At 44.4% G+C, this 13,137-nt stretch overlaps 1 protein-coding gene across 2 annotated transcripts in view; it reads right to left on the bottom strand.

Moving 5' to 3' along the window:
* Positions 1 to 2,304: 2,304 nt before the first annotated feature.
* Positions 2,305 to 13,137, bottom strand: part of PAK3 (p21 protein (Cdc42/Rac)-activated kinase 3) — a 32,722-nt gene continuing 21,889 nt past the window's right edge. For both annotated transcript variants that reach the window (XM_010182851.1, XM_010182850.1), the window contains 7 exons: positions 12,338 to 12,386; positions 10,295 to 10,407; positions 9,324 to 9,441; positions 8,419 to 8,518; positions 7,814 to 8,010; positions 4,072 to 4,209; positions 2,305 to 2,560 (listed from right to left, as the gene is read on the bottom strand). In XM_010182851.1, the coding sequence (XP_010181153.1) occupies positions 2,471 to 2,560; positions 4,072 to 4,209; positions 7,814 to 8,010; positions 8,419 to 8,518; positions 9,324 to 9,441; positions 10,295 to 10,407; positions 12,338 to 12,386 (805 nt within the window). In that variant the 3' untranslated portion in view covers positions 2,305 to 2,470. The remainder of the gene's footprint in view (positions 2,561 to 4,071; positions 4,210 to 7,813; positions 8,011 to 8,418; positions 8,519 to 9,323; positions 9,442 to 10,294; positions 10,408 to 12,337; positions 12,387 to 13,137) is intronic.

Here is a 13,137-nt window from a genome sequence, read left to right as displayed (position 1 = left end):
ATCTTGAGCCGATAGAGAAAAATGGGACCTCACGGAAGAAAGAGAATCTTTTGAATAGAATTATTTAGGTTGGAAAGGACCTTTAAGATCGAGTCCAACCTGATACTGCCAATCTACACCCAAAGCAGGTCCCCAAGTACCGCACCGATACAGCTCCTGAACACCTCCAGGGATGGTGGCTCCACCGCTTCCCTGGGCAGCCCCTTCCAGTGCTTGACAACCCTTTTGGTGAAGGACATTCCACAGCCTTTCCCTCATCCACCAAGCGGGTCATCTTTTCACAGAAGGAGACCAGGTTGGTCCAGCAGGACCTGCCTTTCATCGTCCCATGTTGACTGGGCCTGATCACCTGGTTGTCCTGTACACGCTGCGTGATGGCACTCAACATGACCAGCTCCCAGACAGCCCAAACTCTGCCCTCTGGTACCCCTAGGTAGCAGTTCTGCTGACCTCCTCCTTCTCTGAGAATCGAATACTCATCATTTCGTGATCGCTGTGCCCAAGGCAGCCTCCAACCATCACATCACCCCCAACTCCTTCTCTGTGCACAAACAAGTCCAGCAGGTCCCCCAGTTTGGGAACCCCCCTGTGCACCACGGATTGTGCCAGCAGCTGCTCACCTCGTTGTGTTATTTGGGCATCTGAAAACCAGACCTGTCGTGCTCCCTAGGAAATGAGGAAAGGTCAACTCATACTGAGCTCTGGTAACGCAATGAGCATCGCCTCCATCTGTTGCCAAAGACACCGGGACAGACAGAGCCGGTGAGGGAAGGGTAGCAGGCAGCATTCAACACAGTGCAACACGACTGTAACTGAGACAGATGCCAAAGCTGAACAAGCCAATGACCCAATTCAAGAACAGCCCAAGCATCCTTCATTCCTACTGACAAAACACGAAGGTGATTCGTACCTAAAAGGCTATATAGCCCTTTGCAAAACCAGGTCTAAACATGAAGATCTACAGCAGAAAGCTGGGGATTTTTTTTTTGTTTTGGTTTTTGCTCACCGGGTGGGTGTTGCTTCCACTGCTGTTTTGAAGGACTTTGCTTAGTTGTGCTACTAAAATACAACAACAAATACTCCATGCAAATGCTTTTTCAGAGTGAAGCCACATTGCGTTTTTTGTTTCAGAAATGAATAAATAAAACACAAATTGCATACGTAAACTATTCTGCTCCCTCACAAATCAGTTGACCACCCAAGCACAATCCTGTCACATCCAGGACCCTCTTTCCCAGCAACTCAGAGCTGCGTTCAGCAGCACTTGCTGGAGAAGCAAGCAGAAAGCAGGCAGCCTTGACACCTCTAAATAGTTCTGCATTTCACACCTTTGCTCTCTCTTGCTCAGTGCAGAACACCAGGTTTTAATGCGCTTCCCTCCAGAGCTGTCTGCTGCACTGGCTCATGCGCACCTAAACCGTGGAAGCTGTCGCTCACGCGTTGGTCTCAGTTTCCACGGCACGACTTGCGTGCCTGAAGGACACCCACCCACACATGAGCCTGCAGAGCAGCCCGGCTCCTCATCCTCTGCCAAGAATGGCACAGACCTTTTCCAGGAGCTACAAGGTGACCAGGAGAGCAGGAACCCTCAGATGTGACAACACTCAGCTCTGTTTTGCCCTTCTCTGCTCTTCCAGCCTGGTCTGTGGCTGCCGAGGCTGCTCGTGCCCTGCAAGGGGGTGCTGGGGCTCAGCGCAGCGCAGGGCTGGGCCCGCTCTCACCTCCCGTTTCTCTTGGAAACTTTGCATCAGACGAGCCTGTTCTGATCTTTCTGCTTTTTTGTTTTAGTAAGACTCTCCTCAAGGCAAACAGATTACAATTAGTTATACAAATCTAATTGTCAAGAACCCAAACACTACATATTCACAGTTGAAAACCTGTATCTTAACAGGGTGTTTTGTCTGCCCCACTCTTGATTAGTTTTTGGTTGGAAATGCAATTTCACTTTCTTCCTCATCTAGAAAGTACCATGACAAGTACCATGAGAAGTACCGGCAAGTGGGCTGTGTTCAGAAGGCAGTGCAGTCTGGCGTTTATGAATGAAGGAGACCCTTCAATTCCAAACCATTAAAAAAATCCATAAAAGGGACTTTCCATCTTTAAGAAACAACTGACAATTTAAAAGTGAATGTACAGCTTATTCACAGGGTGAGAAGGAAGGGAATCTTCCCAGTGAATTTGCTTTACCTTGGAAATGGCTGAGGCAGCAAAGCATTTTCGGTCATTACCTCTCTGTCTTAAGCCCTGTTTCATCTTAAAAATAAATTAAGGAGCCAGAAAGCAGGAAGCAGACAAATGATAATTTTTTTACTTCGTGAGGGACTGGGTTGTTCTCCCTCCTACGACCATGACTGTGACCGTTGGTTTGTTCATCCATCCATCTGTCCTGCAGCACGAGAGTTGAGGTTTTATAGAGTTTCTGTTCTCAGTCCTGCTCTGAGCTGGCATGGGAGAAAGCCGGCCTGAAGTGCTAGCGGCTGCTGTTCTTAATCGCTTCTTTTGCTGCAATGATCAGAGGAGTCAGGCTGGAGAGAGGCTTGGCTAATTTTAAAAACGGATGCTGCCCAAAGGAAAAAACAGAAAGGAACCATTACTTTCCAAACTCAGATACTCACAGGCTCAAGCAGTATTCCTCTGCTTACCAGGAATATGCAGAAATAGGACTGAGGTGACCGTCTGTGCCTGCATCTTCATGTCCAGTCTCTTGCTATCACAGTGAACATGGCCCACAGTCCTGTTAATCTTGTCAAGGTGTCTTCAGCTCACTGGGATTTTTGCCCTGGCAGCGCTCTGGGAATGCTGCTTGCTGTCCTTGCTCCTTTCAGGAAACTCTAAATGCTTACTCAGGTTCCTGCTTTCTAAAGACATGGGCTATTTTAGGTGTCAAAAAGGATGAGGGGCATAAGCCATTCCCCAGGGAACTCCAGTACCTCTTGGAAATGTTTATCCCAGCAGCATTTAGGCCCATGTGTGGTTCTGAAGGCCACTGAGGTATGCAGAGACACACGTGACAGTGCTGATGTACACAGCTCTGGGCTGCAGTGAGAGCGGTGTCCACCACCCCATCCTGTCCTCTGTGCTGGCTGGCACCTTCACAGCAGGGACAGTCGAGTGGCACGTGCTGCAACTCCCTGCCTGCCACAAAACCTGGCAGCAAACCTGCAGCCGTCCCCATCGACCTGACTGTGCCAGATGGGAAACAGAGCTGTGACAAGTCCTGCTCAGCTGTCCCTGCTTCGGTGGCGGAAACCTTGAAAAGTGGGGCTCAGTGGCAGAAAACTGAGAAAAAGAGTGGGGCAGGACAGACAAGCCAGGGCCCCTCTGATGCTCACAGGGAGCACGCCTCAGCCCCTTCCTTCCCACTGCCAAACCTCTGAGCGCTTGGCTGTGCCCGATTTCACTGGGTCATAACTCCATGTACAGTAATCACCAGCACCATTTCAGGCCTCTGTACCCGTGGTATCATTCCACTTCAGTTATTTTGCCACTGTGTAAAACTGACTATACTGCCAAAATACAGAATAAGGCCACAAAAATGATCAGAGGGATGGAACACCTCTCCTACGAGAAAAGGCTGAGTTGGGGTTGTTCAGGCTGGAGAAGGCTCCCGCAAGACATTGCTGTGGCCCTTCAGTACTTAAAGGGGGCTTGTAGGAAAGATGGGGACAGACAATTTAGTAGGGCCTGTTGCAATAGGACAAAGGGTAAGGGTTTTAAGCCAAAAGAGGAGAGGTTCAGGCTATATCCAAGAGATTTTTTTATGATGAGGATGGTGAAACACTGGCACAGGTTGCCCAGAGAAGTGGTGGAGGCCCCAACCCTGGAAACATTTGAGGTCAGGTTGGACGGCGCTCTGAGCAACCTGATCCAGTTGAGGATGTCCCTGCTCACTGCATGGGGGTTGGACCAGGTGACCTCTAAAGGTCCCTTCCAACGCAAACCATTCCATGACTACTTATTTTTCATTTGAAAAACACTAAGACTGGAGACCACCTGATGCCTTCGAGTTTAGCCGATGAGAAAACCATTACACACTACAGCTGTTCTACTTGCAGCCGCTTCACGTTTTACCTGCAGAAGCTCCTTGGCAGACCCTCGCCTGTCCACGTCCATCTCCAGGCAGCAGTTCAGAAAGTCACGGAACACGGCAGATAGTCGCTCGGGGTTCTGCAGCTCCGGTGTCCCATTCGTAGCTATCAGATACAGTGCCTAGAGCAAAAGGAAACACAAGAGCTGTTTCTCCCATACCCGTAACTGCTCATACAGAGCCCATTTTTTCAGGTCCAGTCTCCAGTGGCATCTTCTTCCCTGGCTTAAAGGAGGTTAGAGATGATATTTCCATACCAGCAAAAAAAGCCCTGATGCAGCCACAGCTATTTCAGCATCAAACTGATCTTGTCTTGACAGCTGATTTCATTGGCTGACCTAGTTAGTATGAACTACATCAGCAAAAGCAAGCACATTTTGCTTCTTCAAGTATTGACACCAGCTTTACAGGCTATTCTGAAGAGTGAATTTGGTCTAACTATATTATTTCAAAGGATTATTACATAAAACGCACCTCTGCAGTGCTCACTGGTCCCTAAAGTACAGCATCCACAAAACAAAGGTAGTCATATTTTTTGCTCTGTTCCCGATAAAAACGCTAACCGGCTGAAAAAATTTCATCCATCAGCTTATTCCTCAGATAAAGAAACAGAAACATTTGGAACCTCATTTTCCACACAGACACGTAAGTTGCATGCACAAATATAGTAAGAAAATGCATAATTGGGCAGACAGGAGCCACCTGCAACTATGTCCTTCAGCAGGCTCCAAATTCCCAATCAGCTTCACTTAGACAAGAAAAAACGTCTAATGGTCTAATCAGAAAAATGAGTAATTCCACCCCTGTGGTAATCCTGTGCTGATCTTGATACTCAAGTAACTACACTGATGATGTCCCCATCCCAGAAACTGCGAGAAGAAATGCGAGGTTTTGGCCGTTGAGTTATTGACAGCTCAGGCTTGGTGACAGGGAGAAAGTGGCTTGGACTATGAAAGAAATGCATTCACTAAGTATTTCAGCAAAAATGGGACAAGCAGCAGAACAGACTATGTCACCTTTAAACTTCTTGTCTTCCTGATGTCCCTCAGGCCAAGGAATTATAATGTTATTTTCCAAAACACAGGGTGAGCATTATCCAATGTGGTTCACTTGTAACCACGGTCTAAGATGCTGAGAAGCTAGAGATGAGTTCATTCTGCTTTTGCAAGATGCTATTTAGAAACATAAGACAAATATTTTGAACTATTCAAACTTAAACTTGCAGAATATGTCTAAAATATACAGTAATAATAATAGAAATAGGCCTAGGAGTCTTCCATAAAAGTGTCTGCCATGATAATAACAGCTCTGCGCTACTCACATTTAAACAGACTGTGACCAAATTGACTTTGCTATTATCCTCTTAAATAGAGGAAAATTTCCAAGCCTAAAAAGGCAGATTAACTATCCTAGAGTAAAAACAGTAACAGAAAGGGCTTTTTTACTTTTCCCACAACATAGAAGTCACACAATCAGTCTTATCCTGTCCATCTGCAGTTGCCTCAGCCACTGGACAGAGCAGTCAGCTGGAGTGGTCCTCACTAAGCTACCTGGGGGATGTCACTTCTCCTGTGGTAAAGGAACACGGCATCGATGCCAACCATGGAAATTTTATTCGTGCTACATTCACCTGACTCTGAAACAGGAGTTTACAGGACAAACAGAGCTCTTTCAGTTGCTCATTTCTTCACAGAACATGAATCACGAGGAAGAGTCTTTAGCTACGTACCACACCTTTTAAATATTCCTGTGACAACAGAAAAAGGTCTATGGGAAACTGAAATACCTTCTTATCGTGTATTTTTTGGCTTCCCATGACAGAGCCAGCAAAGAAAAACCAGTACAGTACGAAGGAAATGAGTGTTAGCAGTAGCTGCAAAGGGGCAATAAGCTCATTAATTTGCTTCATGTACCAAAAAACAATAAAGGTTTTGGCACACAATTACAGCTGCACTCTGTGAAAATGATATCTTGAAGTTATCCAGGCCACCCAGATACAGGACAGAACAATATACAGGTGATTTAGAGGCCTGAAATTGTAGATCCACAGCATCTGCAAAATATGCTACAGTTTTGAGGAAAACTGATGCTCTGAGGTTAATAAATGATAAACCAAAGAGAAATGCTTAGCTTTTGGGTTTTTTTTAAATTGAAGTTGGGGAGGTCTAACCTGCATTTTAGCTGATTTAGCCATCAGCTTAAAAACTTTGCTGTAAAAACAGCTCTTGCTTATAAGCTGTCCTGTTTGGATGCAGCCAAGACCTCTCACAGAAGTCTCTGATTGCACACACACCAGCAGATGGATCCTGTCCTTGCTGGGACCGATTTACCTTAATAAAACCAGCTGAGAACTGGAATGTCAGGCATCCACCACAAGCTGCTCACTGCTTCTAGCTCAGAGGCACCACCTCTATGAAGGAGTCTGGGAAGCCAATACAGATGGTACCAATTTTCCTTGGACACCTGAAGTTGCCTGGAAGCTCTGAGTGTTCAAGTTGCTCTTACCTCTAGCAAGGGATGAGGTACTTGGGGAGAAAAAGAGCACCTCAAATAATCCGGGTAAGGGCAGGAAGAGCTGAATGTGAATTTGGTCAGTGATAAGAAATCCAGTTATCTTTCGGACAGCTGAACTGAGGCTGCTTGAGGAGTCCTAACCAACAGCTATGGCGCATTCTGCTTATTCAATATCGATCTCAGCCCAAACCTGTTTTGTTCTTATTCCCCTCACAAGGTGGCACAGTGCACACCACTCCACACGTGTGCACTGAAACCAAAAACCCCAGAGCACCCAGCAATCCAAAAGTCTTCCAAAAAAACCTCAGGAACCGTTTTTCAAAAAGAGTGGCAGACTGAAATGTGTGTAATTGTCGTATTTCTCTTACGTCGCACGGCTGGGGCATTTCCTGACCATTCTCATGCTTCTTCTCTCAGTCTGGGTGCCGCAGACCAGAAAGAGCGCAGAGAAAACTGCGCTGAGATGAGAAAAGCTAAAGGTCATGCTCTAATTTAATTCTAGCCTTAACAAAAATTATTTATGTATACACATAGGTCAGAATGAATTTCCTCAAATTCCTGCATCTTTCAGGATTTAACTGTTTCAGCGATCACTCACGAGGGTTTAACCTTAGTATACATTCTTCTACTATTACACGCTCCTTTGGTGCAAGAACTGGTCATTTCATTTTAAGGAATTAGGATAAACCTGAAAACTTTAAAGCATTAAAAACACATTCGTTTACTACAAGCGTTTGTGCTAAAACATACTTTAGAAATGTATTTGGTAATAACTAACTATGGCATCACTATAACCAGTGACACTTCCTGAAAAGCTCAGGTAAACGATCAGCACTGATCCGAGTTTGAAAACTTCTCAGTCTGCAGTTACGTTTGAAATGCTTTTCATAAACAATCACCAGTTGGAGAAACTTCTTGGGCTGAAAAGTTCTTGTTATTCAGAGAGAGTTCAAGAACTGCATGAGAAATTTCAAGCATCACTGAAGGTAAAGATGGCACATGTCTGAACTGGCTACATGTCACTTCTCTTCCGAGGTTCTCCCACTGACGTAACCAAAGCTACGGTATACGCTGATGTGCTCCAGGGACATTTTTAGAAGGGGGCCTTGGTGGGATTAGTTTGAGCTGATGGGACAGAGATTATTTCTCATGGGAGACAAAACATGGGACAGATTAGAGAGACAGTGGTATGTGATTTGATTTGCACCTTACCCTGAGAGGATTTTCATTAAGGTAAGGAGGTTCTCCTTCCACCATTTCTATTGCCATGATCCCAAGCGACCAGATGTCCACTTTGGGGCCGTATGCTTTTCTTGTCACTACTTCTGGTGCCATCCAGTAAGGAGTCCCCACCATTGTGCTCCGTTTACTCTGCTCAGGGGTGATCTGAGCACAGAAGCCAAAATCAGCTGAGGAGAAAAAACAAGTCCTGTTAAAGCCAACTTAAATGATGTGACTCAGCACAAGAAATCCCCACTATATGCCCGAGAGCATGCTGTTGAACCTAGCTGGAAAAGCAGCCATGCTCTGTTCACTCAGTGCTGTAGCCAAGAAAATATTGAATTGGCCACTTAAAAAACTGCTCAAGTTTGATGCTGTGGCTTTCATTTACTTCAGACTCTAACTCCCTCCCTCTGGAAGGGACAGACACAGACCAAAGCCACCTTTATACCCGTTTCCTTTCTATAGCTCTCTGCTCTCAGCCTGCAGCAGTGGTCGGGGCACTACCACAGGCACCACTTTGGGGTAACTGGCAGCCAGTCAAAAGCAGCCCCACACCACGTCCTGGCAGCGCATCCCTGACCAAGGATACCTACTCAATTTGACAGATCCGTCCATTCCGAGAAGAATATTGTCGCTTTTGATGTCTCTGTGAATCACTTGGTTTGAATGAAGGAAATCCAGGGCTTGCAGGCACTGGTAGAGAAAAAAGCAGCATGAGGGTAAGAATTAATGACCTGATCTCATCACACTGGAGAGGAAATGGCTCTAAAAGATTTAATTTCTAGATGAATTGTGAATAATGGCAGAATATAGTGGTGTCAAGAGGAACAGCTTGCTGCTTCAGCGCTATTAGAGTAGTAACTTTCTAAATGAAGGCATATTAGCTTTTGAAAGAGAAACATCAATTATTGTTACAGACTGTCCCCTGCAAGCACAGACAGAACGACTGCTGCTGCCATGCACGTGCTACCTCCATCCATATGACAAACCCTTGTTTGCCAAAAAAAGTCCCTTTCTTGGGTATGAAGTGGATCACTTTTGGGTGGGAAGGGTGCATGACAAAGATTTTATTGTTAGGCTCTAGAGCAGACTTGGAAATAGCATGTTAGTAATTTTTCAGAAGCAAACACCATTTGGGGTGGAGTGCTATCCTTTTAAGCTGAGGACTGTGATAAATGAGTCTCTATTTTCCTTTGCTATTACTTTAAAATTCTGCCACCAGCATGTTTGCTTTTACAGGCCAGGAATGCGGTACAGACGTGCTCCAGGCAAATGTTTAAAGAGGCAAAGTTGAGAATAGTAAAACTAAAAATAAAATAGTACAATAACAGTATCTAAGACTATAATAAGTGCATTGATACTGGCAGGCAGTTCATTTAAGATCTGTTTTCGTTTTCGTCTCCATATTATAAAGGCAACACAGAAACAAAGCTCTGAACATGAAGTTTAGAAGTACGACCCTGTCCAAGTGATGGGCAGCACCTGCGGGATCCCTTACCTCCCTGCAGACGGCTGCTATCTGTCCTTCATCCATGCAGGTCTCTGTAACCACGTCTGTTAAAGAGCCTCCGGCCAGGTACTCCATAACCACCCAGAGCTCATCACCGACCAGGTAGCTGGAGGAAGAAAACAGCAGCGTTGAGATGAATGTGCAGAGCTAACCCACCTTATGGAAAAGACTACCGTTTATTTATGTTTCCAGATCATTTTTAAATGTAGACAGAATAAAACAAATAGAAATTCCTTCTAGGCTATACCATAATTAGAATCTGTGCAGTCTAAGGCATGTAAGATGTCTTAGGTGGCAAGCAAGTGGAAAACACAGTTTAGGATCAGCAGAGATAAGTCTTGAACCAGGACATGTCACGTCATCTGGTTCATCATCTTAACACAGAAATTCCATTATTAACTCCAGGATAAGGCAACACAACCTTCAGAGCTGTCCACGGCAGGAGGGTGTGTACCACTGAGGACAGAAATTGGTCAACAGTCTGGAAAACCTTACATAAAATACATTCAGAAACAGGAAAAACAATTTAAAAAGTGACAAACTATGTGTTTCTGGAAACAAGAACCTAGTCTTCCTGGCATCCACAGCGATGGAAAATAGTGGGAATAGTCCAAGGGAAATAATTCCTATGATGATTTATCAGCACTTATCATAAGAGACAGAAAATATGATCAGTTTAAAAAAAAACAACAAACCACACACCAACAAAACAACATGGAGGTCGTGAACTTACAGGCTGTTGTTTTAGTAAGATATGGTTGATCCAGGTTTTTGAAAAGTCTTCAAACTATATATGCCAGAAAAGATTAATGCAGACAAAATGCAATCTCCGCCCACACACTGTATATGTGTAGATAAAGAGGTCCATTTTCTGCCAGTGACCAAAAGGTGGATTTTTTTAAATCTTTGGCTTGGAGTATGGAAATGAACATTCACTTGCTAATACCAGAACTACTTACCTGTCTAAATAGTTAACAATATTGGGGTTCTTATTTTCCCTCATGACCAGGATTTCATTAATAATTAGTTCCTTTTTGGGCTGTTGTTGGAGATTCATTTGCTTTATGGCCACCTAAAATGACATTGAAAGCCATAAACGTGAAGCAGTCTATTGCACGAGAGCAGAAGGAACATGGAGTGACTGTTTTTGGAAAGATGTAGCAGAACTGTGCCAAAGCTCAGTAACTCACATCGCAACACCCTATTTCTCTGCTAGCTTGGGTGATAGTTACAGGACACGTGGCCATATACATTTTGCCTTGTAAAATCTATAAAAATGGTCTTTAAACTATCAGCCACAAATCTCTAACAACACTCTCTGGACCTACATTCTTTTCAAACGGCCTTAGTTTATCACCACTATCATTCTTCATGCACGTTTTGCAAGCAGAAAGTGATTATGTTACTGTGAAAATACATAAAACCAGCTGGTAACACTTTAGCAATTATATGATTTTTTTTTATCATTATTTTAGCAACTGCTTTTATGCCTGACTTGACTGCATAACTGAAAAAAAACCATGTAAGTGCATTGCACATAAAATGCTGTTCTAAAAAGATCATTATGGATACACACAAAAAATACAATCCCAGCACTTCCTGAATTTTGATTTTGCAACTGTGAGTAACATTCTTTAGCACAGTTTAGATTTGCAGTTATTTTCTGGGTTTAAAAAAAAATAATCTAGTCTATCGTATTTTACGGGTACACTCAGTGCTATCAGCAGAGCTCAGGGCTTTTAGATCCCTTGCAGACCTCTATCTAGGAGAGAGAGCTTTGCTCCTGATACACATCTTCTCATTTGTCAGTGTGTGTCAACCAGCTTCAGTGTGACAAAAAAACAAAACTGTGTCCTAAACGTTATCTCTCCTTAGTTAGGTCTTGCATTATTCCTTGTAGGTGAAATACATGATGGAAAACATGCTAAATCATATCACTGTCTGAACCTGTGAGAAAGATAAATTGGGACTGAATGCCAGCACCTTTCATCAGCCGGTTGATGCATTAATATATTTAGTAAATAAGACAGAGCTAGAGTGTCTGTCTCTGAGAGGTATCACTTCCCTACTTGCATTCTTACAGGTACTTAATAAGGACAAAGTCTGTCCAAAATTAAGCAACGTAATGAAGCTATTTATTCCTCACAGCAACAGGGGAACCTGTGACCACCCCTAGGGTTCTCCCGAGGCCTCTTGTTATGACCGATCTTTAGATTTTACAGCTTGTACTGCTAACCCATCTGTGGCCAAGTCCACGGGCAGATTTTATGCTGTAAACGTACGGAATTAAATTCTATCTATAGATGAATGTTTTGTGTAACAGCACAACTTCATGCACACTGGGGAACCAAAATATAACAATTTCCAAACCAATACATTTACACTGCCAATAAAAATTATATAGTTTTTATCAGGCCTCTTTAAAAGCTTGCTGGGATTTCTTTACTGATTTCTCTCAATTAAAACATCCACTCAGGGACGATGTAACATGGTGCCAGGCTGGGACCAACAGCACTGCGGAGAGCACCAACCTGTTCTGAAGACAAAGTAAAAATGTCGTTCTCTTACAACTGGCCTTAAAAGCTATGGGTGAAGCATCAGCCCAAGCACAGAGAGCACCAAGGCTCTTGCCGATTCCAGAGGGACCAGGACCTTCCCCCAGGAATCTGCAGGCATCTTTTCAGGCATTAATCACCACCTCAGTGTAACGGTTGCTGGAAAATGTTCTGTTACTGAAACACAGAACCATATTGCCCTCATAGAGCTTTCACTAAAAAGCTGAAGACAGCAGATGATGTATTTTGCAGGCTGACACTAGTCCATTTTTAGGAGGAAAAGCCCCAGCAGAAGATGTTATTTGGCAGACTGACACCAGTCTGTGGTTCAGAGAAACAGCCTTTGCAGTACAGATCTACCGGCAACCCGAATGCCCCATCCACAGCTCGAACCAGAGGGGAAAGCACTGAATACCTGCAAAATCTGCTGGGACCATTGACACTTACCTCTTGTCCTGTGGCAATGTCGATTGCTGTATACACAGTTCCCGATGCCCTAGAAACAAAAAGGTAGTGAAGAGATGAGAATTATAGTCCCTATGAGTAAAAACAAGCCCAGATAGGAGATCTCTGCTGCCTGTAGTGTTTAGAAAACATCTTTGTTCATCCCCTCCTTCAGCCACAGTGCAGAGCGTGGCAGCACACCAGCTTTCTCCAGCATGCAAGGAAAATAATCTCCAGCCACCCTGGAGGTCCCAGCTAGAGCAGGTTAAGACATAGATTGTTTCACACACAAATGGAGAAATACCCAAAACAGAGGATCCTTAGGCAGCTGCTTTGTATGTTGAGAGCTGTCAGCAGCTGCTCTTGTTGGGTGCACCAGATACATGAAGGACTCTTCACGGTGTCTATGCTTTGTGCTGTGGCGGACATAGGTTGTGCTGTAGAGCACCAGAAATAAATGGTGTGCCTGCTGGTAGACTTGAGAGTGTGGGGGTTTGCCACTGGCCTCTTGTTAAAAGAGGTTCTTCCCCTTTAATGACGTGAAGAGGCAGAAAGGCCACAGAGGAGATCCCTTTGGATTTAATAGCAACCACAGGCTTGTAAACCCCAACAGAGCTTCCTTCTGAGCTAAACCACAAGGTTACACTGCCACAGCTTACAAAGCCCATGTCTGCATGGGCAGTGAGGCAAGGGAGAGCCTGGGTGGGAATTCAGAGAAGCAGGAACACGCATCTAGCAAGTGTCCCACTGATGGAAAATGCCAAAATCAGTTTCCTCATTTTCACGTGATCCCCCGGGTTGTT

This window comes from Mesitornis unicolor, unplaced genomic scaffold, assembly GCF_000695765.1.
Source record: "Mesitornis unicolor isolate BGI_N332 unplaced genomic scaffold, ASM69576v1 scaffold17244, whole genome shotgun sequence".
Taxonomy (NCBI): domain Eukaryota; kingdom Metazoa; phylum Chordata; class Aves; order Mesitornithiformes; family Mesitornithidae; genus Mesitornis; species Mesitornis unicolor.
This window is presented reverse-complemented; position numbering and strand designations above follow the sequence as displayed.